The 24694-nt window shown below is 32.3% G+C and overlaps 1 protein-coding gene across 1 annotated transcript in view; it reads right to left on the bottom strand.

Annotated features, from left to right (window-relative positions):
- LOC148306423 (uncharacterized) overlaps nt 1-24694 on the bottom strand; it is a 79441-nt gene that overhangs the window by 27697 nt on the left and 27050 nt on the right. The window contains exon 2 of the mRNA XM_088265072.1: nt 14334-14412. Coding sequence (XP_088121198.1) covers nt 14334-14412 — 79 coding nt within the window. The remainder of the gene's footprint in view (nt 1-14333; nt 14413-24694) is intronic.

The following is a 24694-nucleotide window of genomic DNA, read 5'->3' as shown; positions in this document are numbered from 1 at the left end:
AACAATTCCAGCAGTCGGTAATGCAGGAATCCTTAATACCGACTCCCTCCATTTCCACAACAATAATGGTTTTATGCCATCAGCGTTTAATCCGTAATAATTGGCAAGTACCTGCCTACTTGGTAATAACCATAATCCCCAGTACCCATTACCCATGGCCATTCTCTATCGGGATATTATTTATAAGCGTTAATTAATATTTCATACAAACAGAAGGCTAGACAAATTTATTTCGCAGAATTAAATGCTTTGGGGTTGAAGAATATCCTTCTCTGTATTATTTACTAGAATCGTTACAAAGTGAGGGTATTATAATAATAATTTCTAGTAATTTATATATTTGTATTAAAGGTGTCTCAATTCGAGATGAAACATCTTTTGTTTTATATGAAGAAGTTGGGACATTTGGCTGGCTTAACCCTCCCTTCCCGGTGTTGTGTACCTAGTACACATTGCTTCTAATAACCATTAATATCTCTATAAATATAATAAATACAAGGCTAAGATTTTAGGTATTTCTCCATAACGTATTTACGCATTGATTAAAAAAATAACATTAATAATAATAAGAATTTATCGGGTATATCGGAGGTATTTTGTGAATATCGGAAACAAATTCGCGTATAAACAGCGCGTGAAGAGTGTCCGGGAGCCGCGACACTATATTTGCATCTCACTCTTGCATACTTGCACTGTGCAAGCGTAAGGAGCTCAAAGCTCAATGTTCTCTGGCTAGCAGCAGTAGCTCTTGGGCTTCCGGCAAGAGTGGACCTATTTTTTTTTCTTTTTTTTTGTATCTACATTCAATATACATATTCATTTCATATACACATTTATTATACATATTACTGCTCTTTAGGCATGGCCTGTGTTGAGCCGAATACTAACATGGTAATACAAAATTTATATATACTTATATATTTTTTTTTTTTTGAATATTTTTTTTTTGTATTTACCTATGCTTGTTGCCAGATGGTTTTTTTAATGTTTACAGCAAATAAATTTAAATTATTATAATTTTTTACTTCATTTATAATTAATTAAGGGGATTAGCTATGAATATCCGTATTTTTCCGATTTCAACATTTAAATTGTATAACGTTCAGCATTCTGCCCAATATTGGACTTATATTGCATTAATTTTTGTAACTTGTATATATGAAATGATCTTGGGCCTCTTTTACATTTAGGTACAATTCAATAGATTTGGATGTTTATATCTACTTTAAATATTATATCAATCACTGATTTGAGTCTACTATTTTTTTTAACAATAAAAAAATTGTGATAACTGTTTCGCCTTATTAAGACATTTTCAAACTAATAATGTAAGTTTGAAAATGCCCCAACAAGGCGAAACAATTGTCACATTTTTTTGTTTTAAAAAATGAAATAAACATTTTAGTAGACTCAAATCAGTGTTAGATTTTAATATTTAAATTATAAATATGGAGTTCTACAAAATAAATAACTGCAATATTATTTATTTTTTATTTAAAAGGAATAACCAGCAAAGCGTCTACTTCAAATGCTTGTCTGCCGGTAGGATAGTAAGGATAGGAAAGGTAAATGTGAAAAATACATCACAAACACCCAGACCAATTGAAAATAAATCTTTCTTGAATTCATTATGCAATTGGCGAGAATCGAACCCGCGACACCAGTTTAGCAGTCGTCCGTCTACCCAACTTCGCCACGGCGCCTGTCTGTGAATATTTTTTTAACATTGACATTTTCAAAATAATGGCGCGATTCTTAGTCCAACTAATAAAAATATTATTTTTTTTTGCATCATTAAAATCATTAAAAATATTTTATGTTGTACCTATTCTAATATTATGAACATTTTTGTAAAAAAATAAGTAAGGTTAAATGACTTACCACAAATTAAATGCTTTAAATATGAATTATATTGAGCATATAAAAATATTTAATTCGCCAACTGAACACATTCATGTTTTCTAGAATTTTTTTTTTAAAAGTACATACTTATGTATATTCTTACTTACGAGCTATATTTTTTAAGCCACCGATATACGTGTACACAAATATATTAGACCAAAGAGAAGATATGGGGTAGGTGCGTTCCAAACAATGAAACCCTAGCTCCAAGCAAAAAGGCAACCCCTAATGATCACGGTCTGCAGCCGGTCGTAATGAAAAAAATCGTCTCGCTGTAATTACACATTTTTTCTTGTTTTGTAGCAAGTTTCCCATCGCCTGGGGTGGGGAGGGTGCCCTGCGCACCACCCTCACCCCGCATTAGTCACAACTCTCAACAACATCCCCGACCGAGACTTCGGAAAGGTTTCGCAATAAACATTACCATTTATTAAAAAAAGCACTGAGCTTTTTACTCACCAGCCTCTCCACAATCCATCAAAGGCGATTTCAATAATTGCTAAAAGCTTATTATTTTCATTTTTCATAGTACCAACTCAAGCGTGATAATGCTTTGAATCAAATAATGTTATAATCGTCAATTTTTCTTTCATTAATCATTATTATTATTATTTTTTAAATGAATAATAAATCATTAAAAAATAAAACTAAAACATTATTTTTAATTTTTGCACTTTTCTTTAACCAGTTTCTACAAGCACCTTGTCATCTTCAGGGATGGATATGTACCCACTTAACTTAAACTGTGAAATATTCATAGTCAGGTTAGGTTACTACCAATAAAATATACGTACTTTTAATATAAAAAGACAACAAAGAAGACAATGGTATGCGCGTGTGAGGTGAATGGAACCATCCAGACTCCCCTGCATTGTACTGCACGGCCAACACCAAGGTAGACCACCAAAGAGATGGATTGATTGCTGGGAATAAACATCGCAGGAGGCTTATCCATTTCAAAAACAGGCCACAAAGCCTACACCAAGCAGAAGAAGAAGAAGACTATTAATATAATATACTACTAATAGATGATATGTACTTAACTCAAGACTGTGAATATTACATTTAAGTTTGGTTAGGTTACTACGAACTATGAATATTTCACAGTTTTATGTTAAGTACATATCCATCCCTGAAGATGACAAGGTCTGAAGTCGAGCCAGAGCCGACGGTGGCGTGATAATTACAATATCGAGCCAAACTCAACATACGAGTGCTAAGCAGTGGTAGGATTTAGCCGGTTCGCACCGGTTCGCTAGAACCGCTGCCCAAAAATTTTTAATTTCGCCGAACCGGTTCTTAACTCTTTGTTGTCACACAATATTCCGATTGAGATCATGTATCGGAGCACGCTCGGTTTACTTGGTCCGCCACGATGTCAAAATATTTTAATCTAACGAAGCAAAAAATATATATAGTTAATGATGAAAAAAAAATAGTGGAAAATTCAAGTAAGTTATTGCACTTAGTAAAAAGAATATCGTGAAGAGCATTCGCAGTTGTTATGCGAATGTTCTGTTCATGTGCAGAATAAAAAACAGATAAATTAATAAATGTAAAAACTATTTTTTTTACAGGAGGGGTAGGGGTACCTAGTACCTAAAGGTCGAACCGGTTCTTGAAATTAAAATAAAATACTGCTAACATATCGCTCACTCCTTTCAAGAACGTCAAAAATCAAATATCGTCAATTTTCAGTTGTGCATGTTTTCGGAATGCCCAAAAAATGTCCTATATCCCAGCAAAAGCGGCATATTATTAACATAATATTTACCCGCTTCAGGGCAGAAAGTGTTGTTTTTGCATTTTGAAGAAAAGGTATTGTTTAATTATTTTTTAAATATATTAAATATTTTTCAAATGGAGAAAAAACATTCAGGTTTTACCTAAAAATGTCTGTTGCACAGTAAAAAGTTCGATAAGTGGCTTGATATTAATTTTTAATACATTGTATTATATTTTTAAACTTTAAAATCATTCTCTCGAGAAATCAAGTTTTTTGATTTATGACGTTCTTGAAAGAGTGAGCGATATGATATGTACTAAACTTAAAACTGTGAAATATTTACATTTAGGTTGGGTAAGGCTACTACGAACTATGAATATTTCACCGTTTTAAGTTTAGTAGATATCCATCCCTGAAGATGACAAGGTCTCAAGTCGAGCCAGAGCTTTTACTTTGTGTAAAAATATCAAAAGTGACTTACATGCAATTTGGTCAGAAATCAGATCCATGTTCTTATTTTGACCATCGTCGTAGTTCAACGATCTCCAGGATAATTTTTTATTCCGTAAGTATTAGTGATCGAATTTCCCATAATGTAGGTCACGTGGGGTCGCTTGGTTGTAAAGTTCATTGCTTTCCCGCCATTTCGATGGGGGATTTGTTATGTTGTTCTGTCGCTAAGTAACGCACAACACAATGCACATTCGTGTCACGTGCTATTAAAGTTACATCAACCAAGTATATCCTTTTCCAGATCCTTTGTAATAAAATTGTTTCCAAAAAAAAATTGAATATCATTTCCAATTAACAGCACCCCGGAAGATCTCCCCAGCGAAGAGAGGTATCACCCTAGTTGCGAACCTTTGCTCCGCATTAAATTGACCAGTTATTTTTACAACATTTTCCAATGTCCAAATACTTATCTGAATTTTCTTCACTTAGCAGTTATTTCGTGATGATTAAAAAAACAAAGAAAAATGATAGTTGAAACAATAATTTAAAAAAAAAATTTAAAATAACTCTGAAGTTGTGAAAACCCAGATAAGTGAACCAATATTTACTTGGACACTTTCAAAATGTTAATTATACGTTGCATAAATATAATCCGGTTCGGATCTCGCATACATCCAAAAAGGGTGTTTTTTGTCGTTATTTGTTTTTCTTTTGTAAATTTGTATCGTTTCTTTTGATTGTAAAAAATAACGAGAAAAATAAGTGGAGAAGACCCAGATTCATGAACAAGTATTTGGACACACTTAAAATGTTATTTATATACATGTTAATAAATATAAATACTGCGCTTTACTATATATATCGGGAATATCATATAAGTAACTTATGTTTGTAATATGTTTAAATAAATAAATCAATTCGAGTGAATACTTCATCTTTTATCATAAAAAAAAACAAAAGCCATAACATAACTACAGCGAGTTTAATTATACTGCACAATGGAACGAGTTCGCATGAATAAAATAGATCATTTCCGTCCTTAGAATTGCATTTCCGAGTGCAATTTACATTTTATGAAAGATTTTTAATTAAACTCCTTTGCCAGGGACCCAGGAGTCGAGGAGCGGAGGAGTCGAGGAGTCGAGTCTCTCCCCGCGGAGTGGGATTTATGAACAAGCTATTTATAGCGTAATAAAAAATCAGCGACAATAGGAGGTCTCATAAGGACGACACAACATCCTTTTCTTTTCTTATGAAATGCAATAAAGCAACGAATGGCTTTTAATATCCGAAAGGTACCCATCAAATCCTTTTATTATTGCTCGCCATATTAAAACCTTCTGAACTCTGCCTAAGGACTATATTCGATACACCATGTTATCATTTTATTTGTTTATTAAATTTTATTATAGGTGTACGTACAAGATCCAAAAAAATGAGTAGTGTGGTTTTCAATAATGACAACCCCAGATTTATAAAAAGGTTTGAACACACTTAAAATGTCACTCTCCTTATCATTCATCGTTCACTTTGTGTAATACCACTTTTATAAATAAAAGTGGTATTACACAAAATGAACGATGAATCATAGGGAGAGTGTTATATTACCATACCACAAAGTTAAGAACACATTTAATATACAAAATACACTTAAAATGTTTAACACGACTAGTTTTGAGAACTACAGATGTTTTTTTTTAATGAAAAGAGAAATATTTATGTTTTTATTATTTGCACAAATATTTGAATTTTCATTTTTCACCTGTTGAGAATATCTGTAGTTCTCAAAACTAGTCGAATTCAACACTCTACTTAGCATTCATCGTTGACTTTGTGTAAAAATGGTGAACGTTACACAAGTGATCGCTTAAGAAAGCCAAATGCCAGTTCGTTAGCCCTGTGATGCTCATTTGTTTAAAACACTGTCTTAGCTGACAAAATTAGTTTGTTTTTTAAATAAATAAATGGTTTAAAAAAAAAAAGATTTTGAACCCCAAGGAGTTTAAAAAAATAAGAAAAATAATATTTTAGTGCCCCCTTGATATACAAAATATAGTTAAGTTTTCTTTGATAAGCTCAAAAAGTGGTCTTAGGGTGATGACTGACTGGAACATTTGGTCGTAACGTAACACATTACGATGCGAGCATTCAGGCAGTCAGTACAGCGAGCCGAGCGCTTCATCCATAGTTTCGGATGCTCGCTGATGCTCGCCGCGAGCGATGTTACGACGTTATGTTACCAGTCAGTCAGTTCAGTCTCCACCTTTATACAAGTGTTTTATTTTTATATTTAAATCATGTTATTCCACAATGTTAATGCCAAATCAATCAGTAGTAAAAATCAAAAACTTGATATTCTTTGGTGTATTGATCAAGATGGCACACTCTTGATTCTAGACAGACCTTAAATTCCAATTAGCACCCGTCTCGACACTCTCTCCTTATGACGTCGTCAAACTTGAATCAAGTGCAACCCCTAAATATTATCTCAGGCTATTTGCGCCGAAAGTCACTTACTCCGGCACAAAATAGCAATTTGCTGTCCCAGAATTGGGTGTAATGGCATTATTGAAAAGCCTTTATTTGCAAGCGCTAGATGCGGGGTAGTTTCAGCGAGCGCAGGGCGGGGGCGGGAATTAAATTAAAGTGAAAATTGTAAAGGGAGCCACTCGATAGGGCGCCCATTGAATTACGAACCCATTTCGGGGCCTTTGTTTCTGACCAATTGGTGAAAGTGCACTTTCGGAAAATATATTAAATATACCTTTATATTGTTATCTCAATATAGATGAAGAAAAATATGGAAGTGCATCTTCTTTCGTACCAAAAATACCATGGATAATTCATCTCCAAAAATACCAAGTTGAAACACCATAAAACGACATAAAGGATGGGATATCCCCGTACAAGGATGCCTCGGATAAGTTTACTGCTTAAACCAGGCATGTCAATATATTTTTCATTTATTTTAATTCTTCATTGAAAATTTTTTGTACGGAAACATATCGCTCACTCCTTTCAAGAACATCATAAATCAAAAAACTTAATTTTTCAGGAGAAGGTTTTTAAGTTTAAAAATATAATAAAATGTATTAAAAATTAATATCAAGCCACTTATTGAACTTTTTACTGTGCAACAGATCTTTTTAGGTAAAACGCGTAGGTAAAACTTTTTAGGTGTGTTCTCCATTTGAAAAATATTTAGTATATTGAAAAAAATAATGAAACAATACTTTTTCTTCAAAATGCAAAAACAACACTTTCTGCCCTGTAGCGGGTAAATATTAAGTTAAAAATTTGCCACTTTTGCTGGGATATAATACATTTTCTGGGCATTCCAAAAACATGTACAACTGAAAATTTACTATTTTTTAGGTATAACCTTCTTGTAAGGAGTGAACGATATGATTTTCTTTTACAAAATCATTAAGTTCGTTCTACTGTACCTCATGTGACTGTTTTTGATGATAAATTATTCACTTAAAGTTAAATAAAAATGAAAATGAGATTTTTGATGTGGCCCTCCGGCGTACATAAAATACCTTATGCGCCCTTTGGTGCCTTTTGAGTTTGACACCTCTGGCTTAGACAATACCTTCCGTAGATTCGTTCTATCAACTATAAATACTACATCCAACAAAAACGTCTCTAATATTTAAACTTTTCAGTTCTTTCATCCATGTACAGATTAAACAGCCACGGTGACATTACTCATCCCTGTTTAACACCTTTATGCCTTGGATGAGTTTACTGCTTAGACAATACCTTCCATAATTTCGTTCTATCAACCATAAATACTAAAAACTAACTAACTAAATAATCATTACGCCAATTCCTCGAAAAGGTAGGCAGAGAGAACAGAACTACACACCAATCTATCTTTGCTCACAATCTTCGCCTCTTCCACATAATACATCTTCTCATACATACACGCCGATTATTCCGACTCCTAACTACTTTCAAGTATTGGAAAAACTTGATTATGGAATGTTTTCCTCGGTCTTCCTTTGTTTCTATTACCAAACACATTCGACTCATAAATTTGTTTGACTATTCATTCATCACTCATTCGATTCACATGCCCATCTCAACACATCTCTCTTAATTTTATCGATAATTCAATAAAATTTCTCTTTTAATACTATATTTTTCTAACCCTTGTCCGCACCCAATGGTGCATAGGGCACTGCATCGTATAGAAACAGTGTTATCTTGATCGTTAAATACCAGAAGGAAAGGTGATCAACTTTCCGCTTCAGGTATCAGAGCAGGGTCATATTAAATAAATATTTTTCTGGAAAGTAACTAATATTTATTTTTACCCTCTTGTGAATCGAATCCGGGACCTCCAGAAAGGTAGCCTAATGCGCTAACCACTAAACTATGGAGGCGGACATAATGCTATATCAAATAAAAACATATAAAGCTGTAAATCCTTTGACTTCGACTTGTTTTGAAACGTCAACTTTCACCGACGGAGTTCCGGCGCTTTAAACTTGTCAGTTAAGTGTAACTCAAAGCTTTTGGCATTTCATACCAATGTGGTTTCACTTCACAGACAAGCGCCGGCTTAAAATATTAACATTTGAATTTCGGCATAAACATAAAGCCCCTAATAGCTCCCCCGGCGTCCATATTTCTTACAGTCGACGGTAAAAAGGTTTAAGTCAAAAGGGTAAATTAATTAGGTGAGGGTAGTAGGATATTGTTGCGAAGAGCGCTTCGGCCAACAGGCTGCTTGTTATGAAATATAAGGTACTTAGTTTTCATTTCATCACTCTGCTAAGGAGATTAATTTTAAGTACTTAACTAATTCTAAAAGGTCTGGCGAAGAAAGCGTACGTAGAATACTCGACCGATTTGTGGATAATATTTTGCTACCATATACGTACGAAGTGAATGATAAAAGAACAGTACGAGCATAACTTTTTTTTATTATTTGGCAGTAACCCAGTGAGGATGTTTCTGCCAGTGTCAAGTCTTTTATTACTTTTTTTTACAAAAATGTTAGTAACATTAGTTTATAACCATTCACCGAGATTTTTATGTCCACCGGTTTCGAAACGTACCCGACTCTTTGTCAGGACAATCACTACCACAGCATGCAAACAATACTACCCTTCACTACCATAGGACTATTTATAAACTTAAAACTACACAAAATGTTTTAAACACATGCCATTTTTGGTCGACCCGAAGACCAACATGCACTAGGGGTTGTTGCAGCACAAACACGCATTAAGAGCCGAGGTCAAACATGCACCAGGGATAAAAGTTATTCTTGTGTAATCTTATTTTTATTTACAAACAATTAATAATAATAACAAAAACACGCTGCTTAGAGGTGGAGAGTATAGAACGCCACACCAATCTGTCTTTTCAAACATTCCTCGCCTCTTCCATATTCAAGCATCTCCTCATACACACCCGTCGATTATTCCGACTCCTGATCCAACCGCATTTAAGCATTTGACATATTTGATCGTGCCAACTTTTCCTCAGCCTTCCTCTGCTTTTCCAACTACATTCACCTCATAAATTTGTTTTACCGTCCTTTCCTCACTCATAAGTTCCACATGACCAAACCATCTCAACACACCTTTCTTAATTTTGTCAATAATGCTTATCTTAGCCTTACATTATTTTCTTATTTCACCATTTGAACATCTATCATAATCCTCAATAAAATTAGTCAAAAAACAGTAAAACAAATTTATGAGGCGAGTGTGGTATGTGACGGGTGGATAGAGATGATATGGACATGTGGAATGAACTACTGAGGACAGAGCGGCATAACAAATATATTTGGTGAATACAGTTGGAAAAAGAAGCAGAAGAAGACCAAGGATCAAGCATTTCACATACGTTCACCATGCTGCCCAATATTGTACTTAAAAAAAGTTTTAAGTGTGTAAATAGTGCTATGGTAGTGAAGGGTATTGCATGCTGTGGTAATGATTGTCCTGACGAAGAGACGGGTACGTCTCAAAACTGGTAGACACAAAAATCTCGGTGAGTGATTATATACTAATATTTTTGTAAAAAAATAAATAAGTAAAAATTTAAAAAAAGTTGAACTGTGATAAGTATTCATAGAAAAATAGTAGGTATGTAGTTTTATATTATATCGTATCCAATTAGACCTTTGCCATATTTTAAACTTTTTTTTTACTTCTTTTTAATTTTAAACGGGGTTCCTTGATATTTTTTAGTTTCGCTTCAAGTTCAAAGGCGTTTTTTCGGTAATTTTGACCGAAAGTGGTGAATAAAGATCAGGTGAATTTGGGGTCTGGGTGTTTAATTTCCCGAGAGTGCAAGTTTAGGGAAAGTGGACCATAAAACGGGTATCAGGAGTCAATAACAGGCCGGGGAGGGGCTCTTCCACAAGTAACTTGTTGAACCAATGAAACATTTAAATTTGAACACGCGGGGGCGATCGTAATTTATTTCCCGACCGCGGGGGAGATAAGGAAAGTGGGTAAAAAAAGAAAGGGAGGTGGGTGTTCGTTTTATACGGACTTAAGAGGAATTCGCAGACTTCAAACTCAGAATGCGTACGACCGCGCTAGAGGTCGATTGTGCTTCTGAGATTGATTTTTTTTTAATAAAATAATATTAGAATTAAATTATTTTCTTTCAGAAATTATACAAATCCATCATTTTAAAAACTTTTTACATTTCAATAGCTCTTTTCTTTTGAAAAACATATATTTATTTTGAAAAAAAAAAAGTTTTTTCAATACAAAGACGATGTTTTAATAATAAAAAAAGTCAATTACGTAAAATGTTACCAGGGTTTAATACTAATTTTCTTAACCCCCAGGTTTTATTTAATGTAAAATACATTTTTGTTTAAAACCTTGTTTATAAATTTTAAAAAAAAAATCGAAATAAATAAATGGGTTTCAAAAGAACTTATTGGAGTTTAAAATTTTTTTAAAATATTTATTTGACAACACGTGTGATTTCTCACGTAGTCGGTCGCCTACTGACTTTGTTTATATGAGAATCCAACCTTAAATGTTAAATTAAATCTATAAATGTTATAGTTTCACATTTTCTAAAAATTTCGCAAATTAGTTCATAAAACAATACAACAACAAAAAAGCTTTGTCAGAGAAGGTCAGTCAGGAAGCCTAGATGCTTCTGTATCAGATCTGGGAATGTGGTGGGACAGCTGTCAATAGAGATATTTTTTATTTTTTTAAACTTCAAGTACAGAAAAGAAATAAGTACATTGGCGCGCTTATTGCTAAAAAGCAATATCTTGCAACCTGCGAAATATTAAGATATATGAATGTAAAAATTATCTTACAATATCTAAATGACGCAATGAATTAACATAAACTTCTCATATCGACTTATGACTATCTTTGTCCCCCTGTCAAAGGGTTACAGAGATAATTTTAGTCCTGTAAAATAGTACCTCCTTAATCCCCGCGTTGAAGGTTCTCAGGTGTCCTGTTCGGGAAGGAGAGGGTGGTTCTATAAACTGCGCGATTTAGTAACACTCGCGAAGGTGGGTCCTGAACCTTTTACGTGTGGGAGGCTTCGTTTTCCATTTACACCTGCTCTGCCCTACCTGAAGTGAATTACTCCAATACTTTAGTGCAACATTTTGAGCAGAATATAAATGTTTACAAGCTGGATATCTACCTACAAACAAACGTGCAAACCGGTATTAATATCTTAATTATCTGAAATGAATCGGGCGCCGGTGACAAAAGTGTTTAAGTTTTTATTTTTTTATTTAATAAAGTTTAATTTTTTACACTTTAATATTATACAATCTCTATACATTTCTACTTATTATAATCTTATAATTTTCGTTGCGCTGAGCCTCTCTTATACTTGGAGAGTGACTTTTTTTTATTACTCTCTACTGTAGGATGTAAGCGACAGATGTTTTAATGGTGAAATAAGGAAAGAATGCACGGAATGCTTATCTCCATTATTAATAACATTAACAATAATATTTTGAGATGGTTTGGACATGTGGAACGAATCAGTAAAGAAAGAACGGGATAACAAATTTGTAATACGAATGTAGTTGGAAATAGCAGAGGAACACCGAGAAAAACTTATCACCAGTAAGTGTTTCAAATATTATTATTTTTCGTATTTCTTTTGTTTTCTATATTTTCAAGAATGAATAAAAACGTGAGTTACTAGATTTCAACTTACAATAGGGCAAAAATCACTTTTATAATTCTTCTTCTTGCTCTTATCCTAACCCTATCTTACCATACTCTTATCTTATCGTGCATAGAGCATTACATCGTAACTTGATCGTTAATTGCATGAAGGCAAGTTTATACGCTTTTGTACCAGTCCAGGGTGATATTAAAAAAATGTAAAAATAAAACTCACTTTTATTTATTTTTAATGCCCTAATAATCAAAACTGGGACTTGCTACCATACCACAAATGCTGTCATTTATAATTATCGTGTTATATTTATGTAACTAAATTTCTCAAATAAATTTTCTGAGAATCAAGTGGTAAGTATTATTAAATTTGAATCACGTAATTTTCTCATCACCCGATTACAGTCACTGTCCCGTCCTTTCTCTGTGATGAGTTTCACAATGCAAAAAGCGCAACTGGGAGTACCAGAGGACTCGATTTGTAATTCAGAAAATTCTTTGTATTCTCCTCCCCACAGCACAGAGGCTCGACAAGAATAACTTTTCCTATTGAAGGCATTCCCCGCCCATTCTCTCAGGCTAGCAGCCGTAAGTACGTTCCTCGCTTGCGACTGGTCCTATTGTTACAGTCTGCATACATTTTTGTAATGAGTAAGACACAATGAAATGCGAAAACTTTTGCGTGCGCCTACCATTTGCAAGCCCCTTCACTCCGGTGCTGAGAAGATTGCCTATTCGCGGTTTTTGCAGGAGTTTTAACAGAATGTTTTACTTTCTGGGTATACCATACTAAAGTCGGTGATTTTAGTTTGTAATGAAGATAACTTTAATCGACTTTAATTTAAAATTAATTAAGGATTTAATGTTTTTCGTTTTTGTAAGGAAATCAATCATACCGTAAGTAAAATTGATAAATATATTTTTTTATCTAATAAAAGTTAAGCTGATGATATGATGAATGATATCTAGATTCTGGTTGCGCGTTAACTTTTTTACTGCAATTCCAGCTGAATAATGGACACTCGTCGTGAAGTGACGTTGCTGTTTGATATCGACACGCTTGCTTTCGGTAATCCTGCTTTGAAAAAGAAATCAAGTTTTGTTTGAAATTTTAAAGTTCGCTGTTTTTTCAACCCTTTAAATCAGTGTTCCGCAAAGTGTGTGTCGTGGCACACTGGTGTACCGTGCTGATTTGTTGGTGTGCCGTGAAAAAAAATGTTTTGTATAGATAAACCTAAAAAAATCTGAAATCTATGCGAGCGAGATGCTTTGTTGCGCGAAGAGCTTACGAATTAGGATTTTCGATTTTCTGACATAGTAGAAATAATAATAATAAAAAAATTAAAAACGCCTGAGGACGACTGAGCCTTATCAACAATTGCTTCAAATTTTTATCACCTATACCTAGGCTCACAATTCGCATTAAACATCATATCGCTCACTCCTTTCAAGATCGTCAAAAATAAAAATTGTCAATTTTCAGTTGTACATGTTTTCGGAATGCCCAGAAAATGTACTATATCCCAGCAAAAGCGGCATATTTACAACTTAATATTTACTCTCTACATGGCAGAAAGTGTTGTTTTTGCATTTTGAAGAAAAGGTATTGTTTAATTATTTTTTTTAAATATACTTAATATTTTTCAAATGGAGAAAAAATCTCTAGGTTTTACCTAAAAAGATCTGTTGCACAGTAAAAAGTTTAATAAGTGGCTCGATATTTATTTTAACACATTGTATTATATTTTTAAACTTTAAAAACGATCTCCTGAAAAATCAAGTTTTGTGATTTATGACGTTCTTGAAAGGAGTGAGCGATATACGTTTTCAGATTTTATTCATTTTAATACTAAATCAATTTTTTTTCAAAACTTTGTTTTTTTCTTTGGTGTACCTCTAAAAATTCTTGATTTGGCAGATGTACCTTGAACAGAAAAATTTTCGGAACATGCGTATAATATTTATTGACTGGATTTTTGTCCGTTATATCAAAAGTTTGTTAGATAGAGGTTAGTAAAGATATTTTATTGTACTAATCTATGCATATTTATATAAGGTATAACAAAAAAGGTCATTTATTTTAATTCCATATACTTAATACTTACAGACATGTAGGAGCCCGATCGCTTCTCTCGGTGCCTGCGCACACAGCGCTGGTACAGCTGTGCCATCTTGCGGTCAAACCTGAAAACAGATAAGTATATATATTGTAGAAACAAATAGCTTTGTGAAAATTTCAACAACGCACACCCCTTAATACGAAAATTCGAGAACTAAGACCTGCTGTACTAAGGAGTATCTTGATTTTCCTACATTCTTACATTATCTTTCAACATTAATGTTTTTTTCTTACGCTGTTTTATTTTCCATATATTTTATTTTTTACATACATTTACTGTTATTTTGGCATCTCAAAGTCTGGGCATTTACAGGGGTTATGACCGTCATAGGCTTGGTTAAGTGATCACTTTACACACTTGTGACATTCACCAATTCTACCCATGATTGACAATTACACTACTCATTTTTTTCTTAACTTAACTCAAACTTCTAGATATATTGATTAAACTCCTTAACACAATATGTGATCACTTAACCAAGCCTGTGACAGGCCCATATTTCCAATATCTTCTTCATCAATGTTAAGATGACAAAAATAAAGAAATAACCTAAAATCTGGCGTGAAAAGTATATACTTATAGTCGGAGGGCATGTGTGGCTAGATAATATGTCTCATTACTCATGTATTATTTTTATGTACATAACAATTTTCATCATACATTACAGAAAACATATAAAAGTTATTCCATACACACACAGATACATACAGACATACGTTTCCATACATACATATGTACATGCCTGTGTATGGATAGGTAGATAACATGATAAGATATTTATGAAAATATTGTAAAATAAGAATATGGAAGAAGCTAAGAGCGGATGTCAGGGTAGAAAAGTGCGGCATTCCATCCTCTCTGCCCACCCCTGCAGAGAAACAGCATGATGGCAGTATTAGAAGTACATATGTAGTTTACGTATTAACTTTTAAATCAACACACATATTTTTTTAGTCTACTAAGTTACATTTAATTGTTCAAAAAACACATAAAAATTAATATTGTGACACTGGTTTCGCCTAGTTATGGCATTTTCAAAAGAATGTATTTAACAATAAAATACAACTTAGCAGATTCGAAACAACTATGTTTGATTTAACAATTCATACATAAATTAAAATGGAGTTCTACAAATTAAACGCCAAATAAACAAATTAAAGAAGTAAGTAGAACTATTTATTGATTCGGCGTTTAATTTGTAGAACTCCATTTTAAAATTTACAGCGAATAAATTTACGAATGTCGTTTGAAAATGCCATAACTAGGCGAAACAATTGCCACAATATTAATTTGTATGTGTTTTTGTTAATAAAATACAACTTTACTAAGTTGAAGTTTTGAGACTCAAAAAAATCTGTGTTTGATTTAAAAATGAATACATAAATTAGTATGAAACTTGTTACTTCAACGTATGGTGGTTCTTTGGTACTCTCAATAATCTTGTCTGATACCCACTTTTCTTTTATCGACACCTTCATAAACCCCATGAATGTGTTTCACGAAAAACAAATTGTGTTTCAAAAACATAAAAACAAACATGGCTGATAAAACGGTCGCTAAATTTTTTTATGTCAAGTCAACGAAGCTGAATAAGAAAATATGGATACAGTTTATCAATGACGTTTCTTCGTAAATAAAAATAGTTTAAAAAAATATATTTTTTACATCTCGATATAGACGAAGAAGTATGTGGAATATAATTTATATTTGAAGCACTAACTTTGTCATTTTACATTTTATAATTAAAATGTTACTTTGTTTTAAAATAACTATAAACATTTTTTTATAACTTAATTATAATGTCTACCGCTTTCGAAGCTAACTGCTTCTTTATCAAGACTGATTAATACTAAAACACTATCTACTAAACAATATTCAAGAAAATATTTTGAATAATGTTAAGGAGAAAGTGTTTTAGTATTAATCAGTCTTGATAAAGAAGCGGTTAGCTTCGAAACTGGTGGAAATTATAATTAAGTTATAATAAAATATTAATAGTGATTTTAAAACAAAGTTACATTTTAATTATAAGTATGTGGAAGTCTGGGCGGAAATTACAGGGCTACAGGTCTTGTCATAGGCTGGTTTAAGTCAACACTCTATACACGTATAACATTCACTATTCTATCCATGATTGATGACGGTGAATGTTACACGTATATAAAGTAATCACTTGAACTAGCCTGTGAATCCCAGACTAGTATTTCAAGTCGTAAACCAAGTAAATATCCAGCCTTCCATATTGTTCTTCATGTATGTTGACTAAATAACTAACTATCACACCGCTTCCACGCAGGGGTAGGCAAAGAGAATAGAATGCCACACCACCTTGTCTTTGCAAAACATTCTTCGCCTTTTCCACATTCATGGATCTCCTCATACATACCCGCGGATTATTTCGACTCCTAACCTGACCGCTTTCAAGTATTTGACATATCTGATCATGCCAAGTTTTTCTCGGTCTTTCTCTACTCTTTTTTCTATACGACATTCGCCTCATACATCAATTTTACCGTCCAAACCATATCAACACATCTTTCTTAATTTCATCGATATTGTTTATCTCAGCTTTGTATTCCTTCCTTATTTCACCATTCGAACATCTATCATACATCGTATTACCACACATTCGTCTGAGAGATCGCATTTCGACTGCATCCAATCTATTTTCATCCTTCTTTTGACAACTCCATGCTTCACTTTCATGCATTAGGGTTGGAGCCAGGACTTCGCTGTGTACTGCCAGTTTAGAACTCATGTATGTTGAGATGTCAAAACGTAACCCAGATTTTTGACCAATGATTTGAATAAACCCAAAATGTTCTGTGACTAAAGAAGACTCGTGGTGAAAAACGTGACCACAGGTCTAGTTTTATCTTGTTGTTTCGGCAATTCGGCAGTAAATTGCCCGGAAATTTCGGCAATAATGCAATGATGGCGGCCAAACAAGCTGTCGGCCTTTATTCTTTACGGCCATCTTATCATTTTGGAGGTCGGGAAATTGGAGGGAAAACGATCCCACTGCAGCCATCTTTGTTTTGGTGACGAAATATTTACTGAGGACATTTGCAACCGCCAAGTAATGGTGTTGCAATTTTATTGTCCTTTTTTAAGTGGACTGAAAAATACATCATGCATTAAATACAAAACACAATGAAATTAAAATAAAATAAATATTCTTTGTAAGTAGAATTTACGATATAAATTTAATTTAATCATCTATTCTAACCCTCAGCCACACCCGATGGTGCATAGGGCACTGCATTGTATTGACGTAGTGTTATATTAATCGTTACTGCAATCAATTAATCGTGAAGGCAAGGTGCTCACTCCTGCGCTTCAGAATAAAATTATTTAATAATAATAAATAATAAAACCCTTATCCGCACCCCAATGGTGCATAGGGCACTGCGTCATATAAACGCAGTGTTATCTTGATCGTTTGCACATGAAGGAAAGGTGATCAGCCCTCCGCTTCAGGTACCAGTCCAGGGTAATATTGAATAAATATGACAGTGAAAAAAGTCACTTATATTTATTTTACCCCCCTTGGGAATCGAACCCGGGACCTCCAGAACGGTAGCCGAACGTGCTGACCATTACACTACGGAGGCGGGCTATACTATAAAATTATTTACGTAACTAAAAATGCAGAATTTCATTAATTAATTCGGCAGTCACTTTGTACTAAAATCTATACATTTTTAATGTTTGTTTTACTTAGTAAATACCACTATTTTTTAAATCTACCCTCTTCAACCTTCAACGTCCCAAGGACCCTACTCTAAAATTTAGAATTAGCTTCACATACGGTGTTTGAAAATGATGCGGAATGCATCGAAACACGTGTCACAGTAGATTTTAAGAAATAGTGGTATTTACTATGTAAAACATTTACTAAAAATAAAAATGTAGATGTTTACATATATTCGATATTCGTTTCATTAGTTAGGTCACCTTCTAGGTTCGAACCCACTCTACTAAAATTTGATACCTAATGAGCCGCTTAGGCTCACATAAATATGAAATTGAATTATTTTTGTAAATAATAAAAACAACAATATTTCTCTTTTTTTTTAAAAATTGTCCGCCTCTGTAGTGTAATGGTCAGCACGCTCGGCTACCGTTCTGGAGGTCCCGGGTTCGATTCCCAGGGGGGTCAAATAAATATAAGTGATTTTTTCACTGTAATATTTATTCAATATTACCCTGGACTGGTACCTGAAGCGGAGGGCAGATCACCTTTCCTTCATATGTTTACGATCAAGATAACACTGCGTGTATATGATGCAGTGCTGAAAAAAAATATATATAAAATAATTTTGACCATTCCAAATTAACGTAAATAATAATAAAAAAAACATGGCGGTAAAATTTTAATAAAAAGATAATTTTTACATTACCCAATGCGGAAATATAAAAATAAAGATTAAAACTGTATTTTTTGAACAATGTTACAAAGATAAAAACAAAGTTCAGATTTGGGATGCACTTGCGTCCATTATTAGAGTGGATAAGAGTCAGTTTATTTGTGGGAACAAAAGTTCAGTTAGAATACGCGATTTATCGCCTTTGTGAACATTCTAATCTCTGCACTAAATAACTCTATCTGTCTGGCTGCATTCTTACTCTCTTTAGTGGGATCGGCTTCAACTTTGGTCTAACGTTAATTTCGTATAGACGACTCGACTGTCACTTGCAAGATACACATTTCCTATATACCCTCCTTCAATTTTTCTCATTTTTTGCAAGATATCGTGTGTTTGACATTTTCAGTAGGTACGTAAAAAGATCTTATATTACAACATGTTGAGTGTGTCCAAATCTGGATTATCTCCCAATTATTGGAGTTATTTTTCTTATTATTTTTTGACATCTCATCAAAGATGAAGAAGAATATGGAAGTCTGGGCATAAACGGGGCTTTACTTTTACCATATTTTATTTTATGTTTCATTATTATTATTATACACACATATATGTAAAATGATAACTTAGTAATTTTCACTGATGAAAAGTTAAGGTTTGCACTTTTTAAATCACAAAGGCTTGATCCTTTTCCTTCAGGATTTATTTTCATTTTTTTGTGATAATGATATTTCTTATTATTTTTTGACATCTCATCAAAGATGAAGAAGAATATGGAAGTCTGGGCATATACAGGGCTGGCGACCGTCATAGGCTGGTTTAATCGATCACTTTACACACGTGCAACATTCCATATTCTTATTCATCTTTGATGAGATGTCAAAAAATAACATGAGATTTTATGTTGTTAAGATTATCATCTAATATTTATCAGGTATAGATTTTTTGTAATAAGTTCCAATTTTTTAAGCTAGTACCTATAATGTCGTATAAACGACTCAACTATTACTTGCTAAATTAAAATTTCCTCATATTTTTTTAACATTATCAATTTTAAATTTTCTCATTCAATTTTCATTTTCAATCTTCAAGTTTATATTTTTTTGTAAGATGTCGTGTGTGTTTCGACATTTTCCTCACTTAAAAAGATCGAATATTGTTAAGATTACCATCTAATATTGGTCAGCAATTGAAAATAGTTTGATAAAAGACGCTAATAACTGTACGAAAAAGTCATATTATATGAATTTCCCACAAGTATTACACGAGCTTACTTGCGTGATATAAATGACTTTATGATGCCATATGGATTTGAAAAGAAAATCATATTTCCGGAAGACAAATACATATGTACTCGTATGTTGTAATATCATAAGAAATTACTGCTACGACAATGCATCGGAATATGATGCGTTGCACTTCATAAAATAATTATGTATGTATCACCACATGTTAACAATGAACGTATATTATAAATGATAAAGTTACATCATCTAAAGCAGAGTTCCCCAAACTTTTTTGTGTCGTAGCCCCTTGCCATATTTTTCCGTGTTGGATAGACCCCCTACTTACCTGATATTGATTTCCTGTCAATTTCTAACAGTAGTGAAGTTTAGTGTTAAAAACTTTAATTAAAAACACATGTTAATTTATACATTTATTAATGGAATTTAAATTAAAAATACTCAAAATAAAAATTTTACTGACCACAAAGCGAACACCAACATCCTACAACTTACACAATTTTATAAACATATATAATATTTTTTTTACTTCATAGGTACTTTTATAAATAATGTAAATGTCTTGATATTATAAGATAGTATGATGTCAGTAAATAGGTATTATCAGTGTATGTGTTGAGATCCACTATCCTGGACCCCCATTTTCATTTCATGGACCCCCAAATTTTTTTTCGCTGACGTAGACCCCTTGCAGGTTGTCAAAGACCCCTAGGGGTCGATATAGACCACTTTGGGAATCACTGATCTAAAGTATAATAAAGTAGTATAAAAATTAGGTGATAATTTAGTAAGTACTAGGACTAAAAATTCTAAATACATTTCTGCCTTCATTGTTGAAATAGTTTTTTTTACAGCATTTTGAGTGTGTTTAAATACTTTTCCACAAATTGGGGTTTCTCCACTATTACATTTTAACATTCAGTTTTTTAGAAATAATATAGAGTTGTTTTATATTTTAACATCTCGATATAGATGAAGAAGAATGGGTGTTTACAGGGCTTATTACACGCGTGCAACATACGCCATTCTACCCATGGTTGACAACCACACTGTTCAAATTTTTGGAACTCATACAAATATTATCAATCTCATGACGCTTCATAATTTAGTTTACAACAGCCATCTATGGTTGAATTGAAGAAGCTTTTATTAAGCAGAGACTCTTTCCATTTGAATGTGAGCGCGAACCCTGGATTATATTCGCATACATGAGAAACGCTTGAAAACATGACTTCCAATTTATTTTAGCTTTATAATTTGACCAGTTTATTAACATTTTGACTGTGTCTAAATACTTGTTCACATATCTGGATTATCTCCAATTATAAAGAAGTTATTTTACATATTTTAGTATAAAAAATAAACCCTGTAATTGGAGATACTCCAGGTTTGTGAAATGTTGATAATAAATCATCCGGTCAAATTATAAGCTAGAATAATAAAATGTAAAAGATATTTTCTGGCGTTTCTCATGTGTGTGATTATAATCCAGGAATTAAAAGCTTGTTCATCTCACTAATAGATGTCGTTAGTGAAAATTATAGTGATTCTTGTACAATATTTCAAAATTGGATCATATGTATAGAACTTCCAAGAATGTGAGTAGTGTGGTTGTCAATCATGGGTAGAATTGGTGAATGTTAAATGGTCGTTTGGTCGTGTGTAAAGTGATCACTTAACCAAGCCTATGACGATCGTAAGCTCTGTAAATGCCCAGACTTCCATATTCTTATTCATCTATATTGAGATGTCAAAAAGAATATAAAGTTGTTCAATAAAATAATGAAAGAATGATATTATTTTTAATGTTACTTGGCTGTTCATGCCCGTTATCTTTATTTCCCGAGAGACATTTTATTAGATTTCATCTGAATGGCTACTTGTCGCTTCTTTATGTGAGACGATGATATTTTCTTGCAACTTTTGTACTGACACAAATATGGTTTCCTATCTCCAGACGTAATAAGATTTTTCTAGAACTGCCTCCCGTCTGGTACTCGGGTACTTGAGAGTAAAGCGCCGCTGACTGGAGACTCGGGGATGTTTTTATTAAAAAATATATGCGTGATTTGGAATGAGTAGAAATATTTATAAAACTTTACGTTTTGCTTTCCCAGGGATATATCGTGGGTTTAGTGGCAAAAAGCGTTAACATGAAAATTTGCAATTTTGACTTAATGCGAATTATAAAGTTTGCAACGTTATATAAACTCGCAAAATACAGTAAGTAGTTTGAAATGTCATATTTACATGATTTCAGTAGAGTAAATTCAACCATAAGTTTAATAGGGGGCATTATTCAAACGGGGATATTAAATTTATATATATATATATATATATATATATATATATATATATATATATATATATATATATATATATATATATATATATATATATATATATATATATATATATATATATATATATATATATATATATATATATATATATATATATATATTTATATATATATATATATATTTATATATATATATATATATGTAATAAAATAACTAGGTACCTACCCATACATTTTATTAAGTACCTACAAATAGTACCTACATAAAACAGTTCTACCAACAGATGTCGCATGCGTCACTCAGAAGAAAACAAAAGACTTCCGATAATATTATTAACTGTGAGAATCAGATAGATAGATAGATAGATAGATATAAAAATTATTATAAAGATAAATTAAGAATAAACTTTAATTACAAAGCAACACATTGTTTATTTTATTATTATACACCCACTTTACATATTATTTACACTTAATTTTCAAAAGGAAAATATTACCACGTTATAAAACGACAATTTTGTTAATCAAAAATAAAGAAACAAAATAAAAATAAAAATGGATACTGGTCCTCAAACATTACAAAACTTACTAGAAAAATTAATACAAAATGCTCAGGTAAGCAAACATCAAAATTTAAAAGATATTTCAGAGAAGTTCATCATTGAAAAATTTACAAGCAAAAATCCTAATGCAAACCAGTGGATAGATATTTTTGAAAAAGAATGTATACGTTTTGAGGTGACAACGGATGAGAAAAAAATTGAAATATTAAGATTGTTTATGGATAAAAGTTGTAAAGATTGGTACAGTTCGATGATGATAAAATTTTCCATGAACTCAGAATGGATAGTATGGAAAAACAACTTTTGTAAAACATTTACAAACAAGGGATGGAACCATGTAATGTTTGCATTATCTTTTAAATATAACGACGGTTCCTTGTTAGACTATGCCATAAGGAAGGAAAAACTTTTGTTGGAGATGAGAAGAACGATCGACATGGGTACCTTAGTAGATCTTATTGTGGCTGGTTTACCAGAATTTATAATTAATAAGATTGATAGAGAAAAATTAGAAGATACAGTCGATTTATTCAATGAAGTAAAAAAACACGAAAACATTGTAAATAAAAAAAGGTTTTCGGATCAAAGAAGATATGGAAATCTAAGAACTAGTGGTAAAATTAAAGATAAAAGTCCATGTAAGATTTGTGAAAAATTAAATAAGGGAACTCGATATCACCCTGAAGTAACGTGCTGGTTTAGAACAAAGGAGGATGATAAGTTTAATAATAAAAATACTATCAGACATGTAAACAATTCAGTTATAGAAGCTAAGTTAAACGAAACCGATCAAAAAAACGAATAGTAACACCATTAATAAATGTCAAACTATTACTAAATGATCAAATTGAAATATTTGGAATTTACGATTCAGGTTCAAATGTTTCTCTAATAAATTCTAAGTTATTAAAACTAAAAGGAAAAGGAAACAATATGAATGAAGCAGATTTAGTAACAATTAATGGTGTTAAAAAGACAAACGGTTTGACGACTTTGAAAATAAAAATATTTGAATTGGAAAAAAACGTTGATGTATATATTATTGATGAAGAAAATTTCAAATATGATTTTTTGATAGGATTAGATATGATAAAAAAATTTAAACTAATCCAAAATGAAGACTTAAAAATAACACAAAAACAATGCTTGAAAAATGAAAATAAAAAGAAAGTAGAAAAAATTTCTACAAAATATAAAATTAAAAATAGTGAATTTAAAAATACAGAAAATAACAACAGCGAGGAATGCAAAATAAATTATAATGAACATGTAAAAGAAGAAGATTTTGAAATAAAAATAAATCATTTAAATCAATTTCAAAAATCTAAAATAAATGAACTGATTTGCAAATATAAATCCGTTTTTGCAAAAGACAAATATGATATCGGCACTGTTAGTGGATACGAAGCGAGGATAGACTTACTAGTAGACAGATATTGCAGTAAGAGGCCTTACAGATGTACTGTAGAAGATAAAAAGGAGATAGAAAAACAAATTGCAAAATTACTGGATAATAAGCTAATAGAAGAATCCTACAGTCCATTTGCTGCACCTGTTACATTGGCATTTAAAAAAGAGGAAAACAAAAAATCCAGACTGTGTATAGATTTCAGAGACTTGAATAAAATAGTAGTGCCTCAAGCTCAACCATTTCCTTTAATTGAAGACCTAATGATAAAGACCAGGAATTGCAAATTTTTTTCAACACTAGATATAAACTCAGCGTTTTGGTCTATTCCTTTACGAATCGAAGACAGAAAAAAGACGGGATTTGTTACACAAGAAGGACATTTCCAATGGACTTGCCTACCATTTGGATTAAAGACCTCACCAGCAATTTTTCAAAGGATACTAGGTAACATATTAAGAA

The sequence above is a fragment of the Brachycentrus maculatus genome, unplaced genomic scaffold (assembly GCF_059751285.1).
Source record: "Brachycentrus maculatus isolate JH-2025_06_01 unplaced genomic scaffold, ASM5975128v1 h1tg000242l, whole genome shotgun sequence".
Taxonomy (NCBI): domain Eukaryota; kingdom Metazoa; phylum Arthropoda; class Insecta; order Trichoptera; family Brachycentridae; genus Brachycentrus; species Brachycentrus maculatus.
Note: the sequence above shows the minus strand (reverse complement) of the source record. Positions and strands in the feature narration are given on the sequence as shown.